Consider the following 13,963-nt stretch of genomic DNA (forward strand, 5'->3'; position numbering starts at 1 on the left):
CATTCCTCCTCCATGGCTCCTCCCTCCGTCGGCTCCACCGTGGGCCGCTGTTATGGCTGTGGCCTGGGTCCTGCTGTGCTCTTCCTGCTCCGGGTCCCTCCGGTCTCCTCCCTAGACTCTGTCTGCCGTGTTGTTTCTACGGTGCGAGGACGCACCTTCCGGGAGGGGGGAGTAATGTCACGCCCCTGGACTCTTTGTGTTGTGTTTTCCCTCCCCAGGTGTGCCGTGTTCCCTTTAATTAGTCATTCCTTGCACCTGTGTTTTCCCAATCACCCAGTGTTTAAAAGCCCCAGTACTTTCAGTTAGTGTTTGTCGGTCCTCGAACGTCATTCCATGTGTTCCTGTGTCTCCTATGTACCCCTTGTGTTTGGATTATTAAAAGACTGTGGTTTGAATCTATCACCGTGTCTCCTCGTTCCGTGCTCCGAGTGAATTGTGACAGTGACAGTGTTGGAAAATATAGGAGAAGGTTTGTGATTAGTAAACGTATCAGTATAGAGACTGGACAAATTTCAGAAAGCATTACTATGTGGTGACGTCTGTTCTTACTGTGGTTGTAAGTTACTCATTTGTTGGTAAAGAGTTTAAACAGGAAGCTGCTACAAAGTCACTTGATAATATTTAATGTTTGTGAGATGAAAGTGTTGTGATTGGTTTGTTTCACTGAAGCTTCATCTGGAGATGTTGCATAAATCCAGCTCTCCTGACAGCAGATGTGAGCGTTGCTTCATCGTTCACTGATCTTACACACATGTGGCTCACACACGCTCTCTCAGACACACTGATTGGGATTCTAAATTAAGGAATCTGTGTTTGTGTGGAGGAATGAGGATGTTGCACAAGCAGTGGACAATGTGTTTGTGTTGCCCTGAAACTTCTGCAATCAGAGTCGAGGCCTTCAGATGACTTCCAGATGATAGTGTGAGTAAGAGTGAGTGTGTGTGTTTGTGTGTGTGTGTGTGTGTGCGAGAGAGTGTGGGAAAGAGTGTGCGCAAGAGAGTGTGAGTGCATAAGTGTGTGAGAGAATCAGAGTATGTGAGTGAGTGTGTAATTGTGCAAGAGAGTCTGAGTGTGTGAGTGTGCGAGAGAGTGAATGTGTAAAAGAGTGTGAGTGCTTAAGTGTGCGAGAGAGTCCGAGTGTGTGTGTGTGTGTGTGTGTGTGTGTGAGAGAGTCCAAGTGTGTGTGAGAGAGTGAGTGTGTAAAAGAGTGTGAGTGCTTAAGTGTGCGAGAGAGTCTGTGTGTGTGTGTGTGTGTGTGTGAGAGAGAGAGTGAGTGTGTAAAAGAGTGTGAGTGCTTAAGTGTGTGAGAGAGTCTGGGTGTGTAAGTGTGAGAGAGTGAGTGTGTGTAAAAGAGTGTGAGTGCTTAAGTGTGTGAGAGAGTCTGAGTGTGTGAGTGTGCGAGAGAGTGTGTAAGAAAGTGTGCATGCATAAGTGTGCGCGAGAGTCAGAGTGTGTGTGTGTGTGTGTGTGTGAGAGAGAGCGTCCAAGTGTGTGTGAGTGTGTAAGTGTGTGTGAGAGAGTGAGTGTGTATAAGAGTGTGAGTGCTTAAGTGTGTGAGAGAGTCCAAGTGTGTGAGAGAGTGTACGTGCATAAGTGTGCGAGAGAGTCCAAGTGTGCGAGTGTAAGTGTGCGCGAGAGTCCGAGTGTGCGAGAGAGTGAGTGTGTATAAGAGTGTGAGTGCTTAAGTGTGCGAGCGAGTCCAAGTGTGTGAGAGAGTGAGTGTGCGAGAGAGTCCGAGTGTGTAAGAGAGTGTGCATGCATAAGTGTGCGAGAGAGTCCGAGTGTGCGAGAAAGTCAGTGTAAGTGTGCGAGAGAGTGTGTAAGAGAGTGTGCATGCATAAGTGTGCGTGAGAGTTCAAGTGTGTGAGTGAGTGAGTGTGTAAAAGAGTGTGAGTGCTTAAGTGTGCACGGGAGTCAGAGTGTGCGAGTGTGTAAGTGTGTGATTGTGGTAGTTTTTAGGTGTGTGAGAGAGTGTGAGTGTGCAAGAGAATGTGAGCGCGCAAGTGTACGAGTGCATAAGTGTGTAAGAGAGTGCGAATTTGTGAGTGTGCAAGAGAGTGTTTGCGAGACTGAGTGCATGTGTGTAAGTGTGAGACATGGATCAAATGTAACCAAATTGATAAGTGTGCGTGTGTGTACTGGTATTCCCTGCATTATAGGGACCAAATGTCCCCACAAGGTCCTCGTGAGGAAACAAGCTTATAAATCACACAGAATGAAGTGTTTTGAGAATCTAAAAATGCCTGTAGTTTAGTGTGAGGGGTAGGTTTAGGTGTAGGGTTAGGGTAAGAGAGAGAAAATAGTTTGTACAGTAGAAAAACCATTACACCTATGGAATGAACCCATAATGATAAGAATACCAGTGTGTGTGTGTGTGTGTGTGTTCTTGAAGATATGGTTTATGAGGACACAAATGTGTATAATGACATGGGTATTACAACGTAAACATGGTTTGTGAGGTCACTTCCTGTGAAATATGAGCCGCTCATGTTCTTCTGAGATTCACCTCATGTCTGGATTCAGATTCAGAAAGATTCAGTTGACTCGTGACAGACAGAAGGTTTAAAGTTCATGAATTAATTGATGATTTAAAGAAACTCAATCATGACACTCTTTTATTTCTTTCTAATAGTGTTAACATTTGCACTTGTGGAAAACACTTCAGATCAACTGACCAGCGGAAATAGGATTTAAACAATATAGAATATATTCAGTTCTATCTATTGTTTTATCTATCTATTAAAAGTAACACTTTACAGTAAGGTCTCATTTGTTAACATTAATGCCTTAATTAACATGCTAACAATGAACAATGTATTTTTTCATTATTTATAAACCTTTGATAATGTTTATAAAAATTATGTTAAAATCATGTTCCTATTAGTTCACAGTGCATTAACTAAACTTAACAGATACATTTGATCTTAAAAATGCATTAGTAAGTGTTGAAATTAACGTTAACTGCAGAAGTATTTTTCATTGATTGCGTTAACTAGTTAACTAATGAAACTTTACTTTAAAGTGTTAGCAAGATAGTAAATAATTATGAAACAAAACTTATGTAACAACTAATTAACTGAACAGTTTGGCTACATTTGATCTCTGTTTCTCTCACACACACACACACACACACACACATGCACGGATGTTTCTCTGTGTTTTATAAATGTTAGTACATTTTTCTCCCTTTGGGTGAATTAATGACTTCAAGTGAGGAAAACCAGAAAGAAATGTTGTAATCCCAAAAAAAGTTTCTCATCTCACACACACACACACACACACGCTGCCTTCCAGAGCACTGACATACAGACTACAGATATTTAACACATTAATCACACACTCTGTCCTGTAACACACACACACACACACACACACACACACACATGCATGAGCTCATGGCTGTGAAAGGCTCCATATAAGGGCGTGCTGATGATGTCATGCTCTCATAGGCGTCTTCAGTCCGTCTCATTGTTGAGTTTCAGAGCTGGAATGTTCAGATCACTGACACACTGAACACCAGCGGCAGCGGCTCAACAGCACTGACCAGGTACGACACACACACACACACAAACACACACACACATGCAGAACCTCTGACTGCATGTAGATGGTCTTTGATATCACATTATATATGAGATGATTTAACTTTAAATGAGCTTGTGGATTGAGTTCTAGTGGTAAGACTTGCATTGCATCAAATCTGATGTTGTTTAAACTTCAAAGTCAGTAGAAATGAGCAGCGCTGAGTGAGTGTTCTGCTGGGATGATGATGATCGTTCAATCCATTGTTTCATGTCTTTATAAAGTAATAATAGTGTTCACATGTTGGCAGAATCACTGCATGTTCCTCCATCCTGCAGATGATGTAGATGTTTGGTCTTAATTTCATGCTAGTTAATAGTAAATGAATAAAATGAGCAGATTTTGGAAAAGGACGAGGTTATAATTGTTAGATGAATGTGTTCCAGTTACGTATTGTCATTAAAGTCAGTCCTGTTATTAAGTTGGCTTTCATACAGTTATTATCTCCAGTACAGTTACTCTCCAGTGCAAGTATCTGCTGTTGCTAGAAAAGTCATTTCTGAACTTCACTTCACTAAACTGTCTGATGTTTAGATGACGGGAATCTGTCCTGTTTAATTTGTCACTGACGCGTTCTAGTTGTGGACACTTTTTAAGTGTTTTTGTAAACTGCTTAGTCCTTTAATGCATGTTTAGTTTGCTGTTTTTGAGCATTATGACTCGTAATAAACCCCGCAAGAGCAGATCCGCTCTTCTGTTCGGTGAGAGCTCAGTGGCATCCGTTTTTATGCATTTTCACATATATCACAGAAATGCACAAATGTCATGACACACAAAACGTTCATAATGTTCAAAACCGAAATCTAGTCGAGTTTTTTTGCATGTTCTCTCATCATCTTGAGATTTCACACACCCTTATTACTGACGTTTAAATCCTTCTCGCAGGCTTTTCCAAGACTTTTTTCCATGGCATAGATTTTTCCTCACTTTTCTCTGTAAAAAATCTGGGCTCTTGGGAGCGAGTCCAAGTCGATCGGGCGGTCCAAGGTTAAAACGGGGAAGGAGCGTTTCTCTTTAATGGACGCCTCCTGATTTCCTGAGCTGCTTTTAGGCCGTCGTACGCTCACGCTGCTGCATGCTGATGTGCTAAGGATCCCTTTTGCTTTCGTTGTTTTCTCATCAGCGCCATGTCTTCATATCGATCACATAGTTGTCTGTACACTGTTTAATCCAGAATCTGTGGTTAGAGGATTGAATAAATGAGAGTCCCAGAGCAAATGTGTTTACATGATGACAGAAGACGTGTCATTTCCACCCGGGGGGCTGCTGGGAATCATAGGTTGTGTCTCATTTAACATATTTCTACTACAGGAAAAGTATGTACTTCAGTGGTGGGAAAGTACAGTACGGCAGCATTAGGACTTACTACCACACCATAACATTTCATCTTGATTGATACCATTGTCTTGAACTGTTTGTGTTCGCATCTAGCTAAATTCATTACTTCACTTTCAGCACACATGCATACTGGAAATAGTATAGTATCCAGGGACGTTTAGCATACTGTTTTCAGTGCGCTATATTTTAGAACACGCTGGCTCTATCTTGCATACTGTTTAGGACAGTTAATATGTAAAATGTGATGCAGTGATTGCATAAACCTATTATGCCGTTGAATTACAAAGAAATGTAGCATCAGGTTGGAGCTTATGAGGTTGTTCAGATTGCTAAAAAAAAACAAAACAAGGGTTTGGGAGTATGATTTTGGCCTTGTGATGGCAGATAATAAGCTCACTACAGCATTTGTGAGCAATTAGCACAATAGCGTTTCAGTTTTACACACTTCAACTTTTGGCTTTCATTTTCCTCTGTTAATGGTGAACCACAAATGCTTAATGAAGTCACAATGCAAGAGGAACACCACAGATATTTCCAGAGGATGGCCGGCTGAACGCTTTATGAATGTTCAGTCTGTAAGCCAGTGCTGTAATCTCATCAAACACACTGGAGCTTTGGTTCATGTTCAGTAGGACACTGCACTGCGATTATAATACTGTATTTTTAGAATCTCTCTTCTGTTATTTTCATCTTCTGAATTTTTAAATATTTTTTTCTTAACCTTATTTTCCATTACCTTTCAATGGCTGAAGCCACGTATGAGTGTCACACACATGGAAGCATGTAGACACACTTCTGGATGAGGTGGTTTCATACGCCTCGTACCGCTGACATCATCCTTGTCCACTGCTGGTTAGAAGCCTCTGAAAGAGGTTTTGTTTACATAGCCAGTAATGGCCTATGGAGGAGGGGGAATTCCTTAAAATATAAAACCACTGAAGGAAGGTGGTGGTGTTCATGGGTGTGGGGGGAGAGATAGAGGAACCCTCTTATTAAGAGACTTTTTCCATTTCCACTCTAATATGCCTTCTGTAGTGCAGGTTGGCAGCTGCGTCCTGTAGTCAAAACACCCTCCACCGCTGGCGGCATTTGGGAGAAGGGAAACTCGCACCAGCTAACATGACCCCACTTTCTGCCCGACTTTGTACCTCTGGAACACACACTGCCCCACTTTTAGTCAACGGGTTTTAATTTCCTCCATATTTCCTCATATGGCATGGACAAACATTGACATGAAGGTTCCCAGTTGAATACCAGTTTAGTTAACTTTCACTTTAAGCCCAAATGTTTCTAAAAATCTATGCAAAATTGAGGTCTGTGCAAAATAATTACAAAAAATGTCATGTTTTGAAAATTCCCAGGTCTCAAATTAACAGTCTTTCCATATGTTCTTCTCTCTTCCCAGACTGAAACTGCTCATTGATCAGGAAAAGACATACCAGGAGAGAAAGGAGGAAGAGAACAATAAGAAAGTCACAAATCTGAAGGACGAGCTGACCAAGCTTAAGTCCTTCGCCCTGCTAGTGGTCGATGAACAACAGCGGCTCGCCGAGCAGCTGACCCAACAAACTACGAAGGTCCAGGAACTCCAGAATACTGCCACTCAGGCCCAAGAGGAGCTGAGCTCCGCCCAAATCCGGTTGCAAGAAGAGGAGAACAAAGTCCTTCGCTTGGAGGAGGAGTTACGCAACCAGGCCTGCCATTTCCACCAAGAGCAGGAAGCCATGACTGCCAAACTGACCAATGAAGATGCCCAGAACAGACAGCTGCGGCAGAAGCTCTCCTCACTCAGCCGGCAGTTAGATGAGCTGGAAGAAACCAACAAGACCCTGCACAGAGTGGAGGAAGAACTGCAGGAGCTACGTGATAAAATCAGCCGAGGGGAGTGTGGCAACTCCAGCCTAGTGTCGGAGGTGGAGGAGTTGAGGAAACGAGTGCTCGAAATGGAGGGGAAGGATGAGGAGCTGATCAAGATGGAAGACATGTGCAGGGACCTCAACAGAAAGCTGGAGAAGGAGTCAAGCCAGAGCTGTAGCTTAAAAGCAGAGGTGGACAAGCTGAATCACAGAATCATGGAACTTGAAAAGCTAGAAGACGCCTTTGGGAAGAGTAAGCAGGAGTGCAATTCACTGAAAAGCAACCTAGAGAAAGAGCGGACCATGACTAAACACATGTCCAATGAACTAGATGTGCTGAGAGTCAGAATCAAAGAGCTTGAAGCTACCGAGGTTCATTTGGAGAAGACGGAGCTGGCACTGAAAGAGGATCTGACAAAACTGAAAACACTGACTGTCATGCTGGTGGATGAGAGAAAAGCTATGGCCGAAAAGTTAAAGCTGATGGAGGACAAAGTGCAAAACAGCACTGGCAAACTGCAGGCAGAACAAGACAAAGTCAACACTGTCACTGAAAAACTGATCGAAGAGAGCAAGAGAGCTCTGCGGTCAAAGGCCGAATTGGAGGAGAAGATGTGTATTGCCGCTAGGGAGAGGGACGAGCTCAAAGCTAAGCTGAAAGCAGAGGAAGAGAAAAACAGTGACCTTCAGTCCAAGGTCAGCATGATGAAAAAGCGGCTTCAGTCACTGGAAGCAGTGGAACGAGAGTTATTGAGGAACAAGGCCAAAGAGGAGCACACAAAGAGCCCAGTTCCTTACCACTACCAACAAGAAGACAACAAAGTGAAAGATTTGACCCAAGAAGTAGAACGCCTCAGGAGGAAGTTAAAGGAGATGAAGGCAGTTGAGGGTGATCTTTTGAAGACTGAAGACGAGTTTGAATCCCTGGAAAAGAGATATTCCAATGAACAGGAACAAGCAAAAGTCCTGATGGAGGAGCTGGAGATGTCCAGGCAGGAACTGTCCAAGTACCAGTTGGCTGAGAAAGAGGAATCCAACCAAGAGCATATCCTCTACAAGCGTCTGAAAGAGGAAGAGGCCAAATCCAGCCATCTCACTAGAGAGGTCGAAGCCCTCAAAGAGAAGATCCACGAGTACATGGGCACAGAGGAATCCATCTGCCGCTTGAAAACAGACCACACGACCCTACAGAGAAAACTCACCCAGCAAGAGGTCAGGAACAAAGAGCTGGCCAGAGAGATGGAGACCCTTACACGAGAACTCGAGAGATACCGCCGCTTCAGTAAGAGTCTAAGGCCGGGCATGAACGGAAGACGTTTCTCAGATCTCCAAGTCTCCACAAAGGAGGTGCAGACGGACCCAACAGACAGCCTGTCCCCAAATTACAAGAACCTTGTACCCCTGGAACGCGCCCTGGTCAACGGCAAGCTATACGTGGAGAGCGATCCAGAGGACGAGGTTAATTACAATGAGATCAACCTTACAAAATGCAGTCCATCACTCATGAACAATGTCAACAATATCAATAACAACATGAGAAGAGTGAGAGGCCCTTTTCTTAAGACTCGAGAAAGTCAGCATCCAATAAATAGCAAGATGCAACCGAGACAGAACGGTAATCATGTTCAACAGGGAGACGTGTTCCTTGCACACAGTCCTGGACAACCCCTCCATATCAAAGTAACTCCTGACCACGGGCACAACATGGCAACTCTAGAGATCACGAGTCCCACCGCAGAGAACGCCCAGTCCTATACAAGCACGGCGGTCATCCCGACAAGCGGTGCCCCTCCAAAACAGCGCATCACGATCCTCCAGAACTCACCAATCTCACCTTCCAACAAACCCAAGGGTTCTCCTCCTCCTCCGGACAGTCCATGCAGCCCCAGCACGCCCGATCGCTCCATGTCGCCGCTCACCATGGCAGCCTATTCGCAAACTCTAGCTTCTGAGTCCTGCGGATCGGTGACCCCGGACCGAGCCATGTCACCCATTCAGATCGTGTCCGTTACCACCGGAAGCCCTGACCGGTTGGAGCCGGCAGAGCTTGTGGGAGGTCATACGGTTTTCCGCGTGAGCCCGGAAAGGCAGAACAGCTGGCAACTGCAGAGGTCCAACAGCTCAGGTCCAAATGTCATTACCACTGATGACAACAAAATCCATATTCACTTAGGGAGCCCCTACATTCAAGCCGTAAACACCACAGCCAAATCCATCCCCTATTACTCCCTCGGGCCGGAGCAGAGGATTCCAGTGTTAACCAATGGCACTCCAGCCAAAGGCAACAACAAAATCACAAGCAGCATTGTGATAAAGCCCACATCCAGTCCGATCTCGCGACCCTCACAAATTACAGTAAGTAATATCTGTGACTGACCCAGACTGACTAGTGTTTGATTAGTGACCCTTCCCCTGATCTCCTCAGCCGTCGACCCCTGGCACCGTGATCCACTCCAGACCCTCAGATCTGACCGCAGTAGCGGCTAACCAGTACAACTGTAGTGTCTGCTGTTGGTTTGATTCCGTTTGATTAATACTGAGATGTTTATGTGCATGATATGTAAAACGAAAGCAGAGAATACGACACATAACGAGCATTTGTGCTTTTTCACTTCACTTTGAGGTTAAGTGCACTTACTGTTTTTGATAGATAGCAAATGATCCTGTACCATTAAAGTTCACTGATTGATGTACAATTGTATTTTTGGTTTATTTTCCATTTTCCACTCACATTTTATGTTGGGTTTCTGCTTTTTTTTCTGTTAATAATTAAAATGAGAATGTTAACAATAGCCTAATTTATTATTATTTTAGGTAGTTCTGATGAGATACACATGCACATTGGAGCAGAGAGATGTTTATGATTGCATGATTTCATTTGTAGAAAAATGTAACAGAAAACATTTAACCACTAATAAGACATAGTGTTACGTTTCTGGGGTAAATTAACCAAGTCACCTCATATAATGAGCAGAACTGTGAGGGAAAACCTCACATCAGGTAAGAAGAGTTTGAGAACATGTCTGCATGAGTTCAGTTCATTGTCTGCTGTCATAGTTACTGGCCCGGTCCAAAACACCACCATCATCCGCTCTCACTGAGACAATCTACAGTCTTCTCTAATGATATCATGGAAAATGCATGACTGTTCGCTGCTGCATGAGATTTGACTCCAAAGAAAAGCAACATTAAAGCTCGGCAGTGCATAGAAAGTTAAAGCATTAACTTGATGAGTTTGCATGCACTGGTCAAAAAAGATGACAAGTTTTTTGGCAGTAGCATATTATCAAACGCACACAGTAACATTACAGCATGGTATAGATGGTATAGATATTTAATGAATCGGCTCACACACACACGTGGAAACGCAGCACATGAGTGAGTGAGCACTCGTGTACATGGACTATATCAAGCGTTAAATTGATTCAGGCTGGAATTTGTGCCGTCTGGAGTGTGTATCCTCTGGTTGTCTGGCTAAACAAACTGCCGTTCATTGAGGGCTCGGGAACAGCTGTGATTATGAAGCGAGACGATGTCTCATCAGCCCTGTTAGTGAATCACACTCAAACACACACGCACTCGTTTAGCTTGAATCGATGCAGTATGTGCACTAGAGATGACGTGAACCTCGTTACCAAGAAACACAAATGACATGTGGTGCCCGATGGGACTGAAGGAATCATTTAGAGGTGCTTTTCATGTGATTTGATGATGTCTGATAGTATATTTATATACAGACCTAACCACACACACACAATTACCCTGTTAAAAAAGTTAAACCAGCACAGGGTGGTGTACTGGCCTTAAAGTTGGTTTAGGTGTGCTTTCATCTGACAAGTGTGCAAAAGCCTTCAGAAACCACCAAACCTAAGCGTGCTACGACCAATAAACCAGCTTAGGCTCTTGTTAATGATTACGAAACTCAGACGTAGCAGCATGTGTGAAGGCAAGCGTTAAACAATATAAATGTTCCTGCAAGTTCCTTCAGCAGAACTCGATTGTTTGGAGGCGGTTCTCTCAGCGGCCCTCCAAAGCCCAAACAAAAGCCTTGTTTATTTTCCATGGTGACAGCAGCTGCAGCGCCGCTCGTCTCAGGAAGCTCCTGCTCGTACCACACTTTTAATTAGCGTTCATTATGTGAATCTACGTGCCCTCTGACTCGAGCCGCACGGGTTTCTGCTGCGTTACCCGAGCCCAGAGCACAGCGTGACCCACATTTGAACATTTTTCATGTGTGACGCAAACCTGCAGGCAGTTGGTTTGGTTTTGGAGAGCTCGTTTAGAAAGTTCTCTGCAAAACATCTCCAAATCCACTGCAGAAGCCACTGCATTGATTCTGGCAGACTGGATCTTAGAATAGAACCAACCCAGCAAACGGGATGTTCTTGGGACGTTCTGGCAAGGTGCTCTTAAGGTCTTTGCACACCGAGTCTGAAATTTTTGTCCGAAATTCCTGCATGTTAAAAAATAAATACGACCTCACGTTGTGTCAATCACATTTACACACTGCCTCTGAAACTTTCGTCCGTCATTAAAAAATTTGGATCGGGTTCGATTTTCTGTATTTTTAGCGTCCGTAGCAAGCATTTTGAGAGGTGTTTTGACAATTCAGAGCCACCGTACAAGCGAACGCCAAAATCCAGAATGGCGATTATCGAGTTGATCCACTTCGTCTCGTAGCACAAAGCACTGTTAAGATTCTTGCACGCTGAGTTCACAGAAACTGGTGGTCTTCTTTTTAATATGTGGCTCTAGTATCGCTAGCAAAGCATCAAACCGAGCCACTGACATCCTGAAGTAAACTTTGTATCGCATGTGATAATCCCGCTGCTCCTTAATAAGGAGGTGGAACTCTCTTTCCTCTCTACGCGATCTCAGGATTGGATGGATCCAATATTTCCTCTTTCTTTAACAACAAAGTCATCCAAACTGCTTGAAGACTCCATTTTGTATTGTTTTGCGAATATGTTTGCAACGGATCCATTAATACACATCGGACTCAGTGTGCAAGGTTTCTGTGCGTGACGAATTTTTAGGATGACGAATACGAAAATATGCATACGAAAATATCGGATTCAGTGTGCAAGGACCTTTAAAGTTACAAAAAAACGTTCTTCCAGTAACATTAATAGAACGTTCATTCAAAGTTGTCTGGTCTTTAATAACGTTCTTAAAACGTTAGCACAAAACATAATATATGTATGTGTACTGTGTTTATTTATTATGTATATATAAATACACACACATACAGTAGCCTATATATTTTGAAAATATTTACATGTATATACTATATGCGTTTATATTACTATAAATATATAAACATAACATATTTCTCTTAAATATATACATGCATGTGTGTGTATTTATATATACATAATAAATATACACAGTACACACTCATATATTATGTAAACAAAAACTTTTATTTTGGATGCGATTAATCGCGATTAATCGTTTGACAGCACTAATCGAATGTTTTTAGTTTTAAACAAACATTTAAAAAAACAACATGTTTTGAACATTCAGAGAACATTCAGAGATATAGAGTTCATAACTAAATGTGAACGTTAGCCAAACGTTCTCAGAACACATTTGTTGTTTACTGTAGAGAAATGCATTAGCAGATGTGCAGCAGAGGTAGCTGACATGCTTTCACCTGCATTGACATCACTCTCTGGCAGAGCGTTTGTGCTGATTGTGCTGAATTAAATCCGTCACACAAACCCCAGGAGACGCTCACAGATGACTGCAGAAACACTCGTCTGTCTGCACTGAGCCTCCTGTCTCTCATTTTCTTGAAGCCTTCTTGATAAGACAGAAATTTCAAGTGCATGTTGGTGTAAGAGCATGAAGCCTTGTGTGTCCAACTAGATCCACCAAACAGAGCTGTTTTGTGTTTGAGAGCGCCATCTTCTGGTCATCTCAGCACCACACACGTTTGACTCGCATTTGATTTGCTTGAAATACTGTTTAAACTTTTTATTTAGTCTTAAAATGTGGTGACAACTTCTCATTTAGGGTCATGAATGTTCATGCAAAGTGTCGACACATAAATGTGTTTTGGAAAGGCGGTACACGTTTTGTTATGACTTTTGTGTTGCAGGTCAAATTGACCCACAATTGATTTTTTAATAGCTTGAAATACCAGTTAAACTGGTTATTTCTTCTTGAAATTTGGTGTATATTTTTTATTTAGGGTCATGAATGTACATGCAAAGTTCTGACACATAGATGTATTTTGGAAAGGCTGTACAAATTTTGTTACAGCGTTGGTTTTGGGGTCAAATAGACTCATTGGTTTTCAAGCAATTTGCCAAAAATAAAAACAAAACAAAACACACACTAAAGAATCAGATAAAAAACAGAAAAACTTTATTGTAGCTTGTCAAACACTAAAATATAAAATACATGACTCAAAGTTTTTATTTTTACGTGAGTCTTCAGTGTTTTTCATAGTGTCGATTTTTGGCAAGTTGCATGGAAACCAATGCGGGTCAGTTTGACCACAAACACAGAGTAGGAGTAACAGCAGGGTTCATCTATATAATCTATATCTGTAGCTGCACACAATAGCATATATTCTCCAGTGTTTAAGGGACATTCTACCAGAAACGTACATTTCCACTTGTAAAAATCTTGGGTGAAAAAAATATCTTATTCTTAAATCTGAACGTTGAGTCATATGGAGGACATGTTAATCTATATGAAACACATATCGTGCCATCTCAGCATGTTTTTATGATTGAAATAAATACATTTTTATACGCATTTCACCCCTAAAATGTCAGGCCCTGTCACAGACAAATTTGTATATGTTAGAATGGTTTCCTAATGAATTTCTTTGATACAAATAGCATTTTCTTATTGGTCACATGTCCCTGATTGTATCTAACATGGTTTTGTAATTTCTATAAGGAATATAAGCAACTTTTCGGTCAACTGTAGTACACAAAATCACAGAATACCCTGCCAGGCACTCATATAGTTGTAAAAAAACTGCCTTTACATAGGAGATTTTTTCAAAAACATAGTAGTGGATATATACTCCAACCTTCATCTACACAGTTACAGAGATTAATTCATCAATATTTCCTCAAATATTACATTTTTATAACATAATGTCCTGTGTGACAGGACTGACCGAGGCGTGATAGGACTGACTTTATGGATTTCGTTGATGCAGAAAA

General features: G+C 42.3%; 1 protein-coding gene across 3 annotated transcripts in view; it reads left to right on the forward strand.

Annotated features, from left to right (window-relative positions):
* The window catches only part of LOC107747907 (filamin A-interacting protein 1-like), a 56,631-nt gene that overhangs the window by 38,569 nt on the left and 4,099 nt on the right, over positions 1-13,963 (forward strand). For all 3 annotated transcript variants that reach the window (XM_016562517.1, XM_016562518.1, XM_016562516.1), the window contains one exon: positions 6,326-9,131. In XM_016562517.1, the coding sequence (XP_016418003.1) occupies positions 6,326-9,131 (2,806 nt within the window). The remainder of the gene's footprint in view (positions 1-6,325; positions 9,132-13,963) is intronic.

Source organism: Sinocyclocheilus rhinocerous, unplaced genomic scaffold (assembly GCF_001515625.1).
Source record: "Sinocyclocheilus rhinocerous isolate Xijiao unplaced genomic scaffold, SAMN03320098_v1.1 scaffold2275, whole genome shotgun sequence".
NCBI lineage: Eukaryota > Metazoa > Chordata > Actinopteri > Cypriniformes > Cyprinidae > Sinocyclocheilus > Sinocyclocheilus rhinocerous.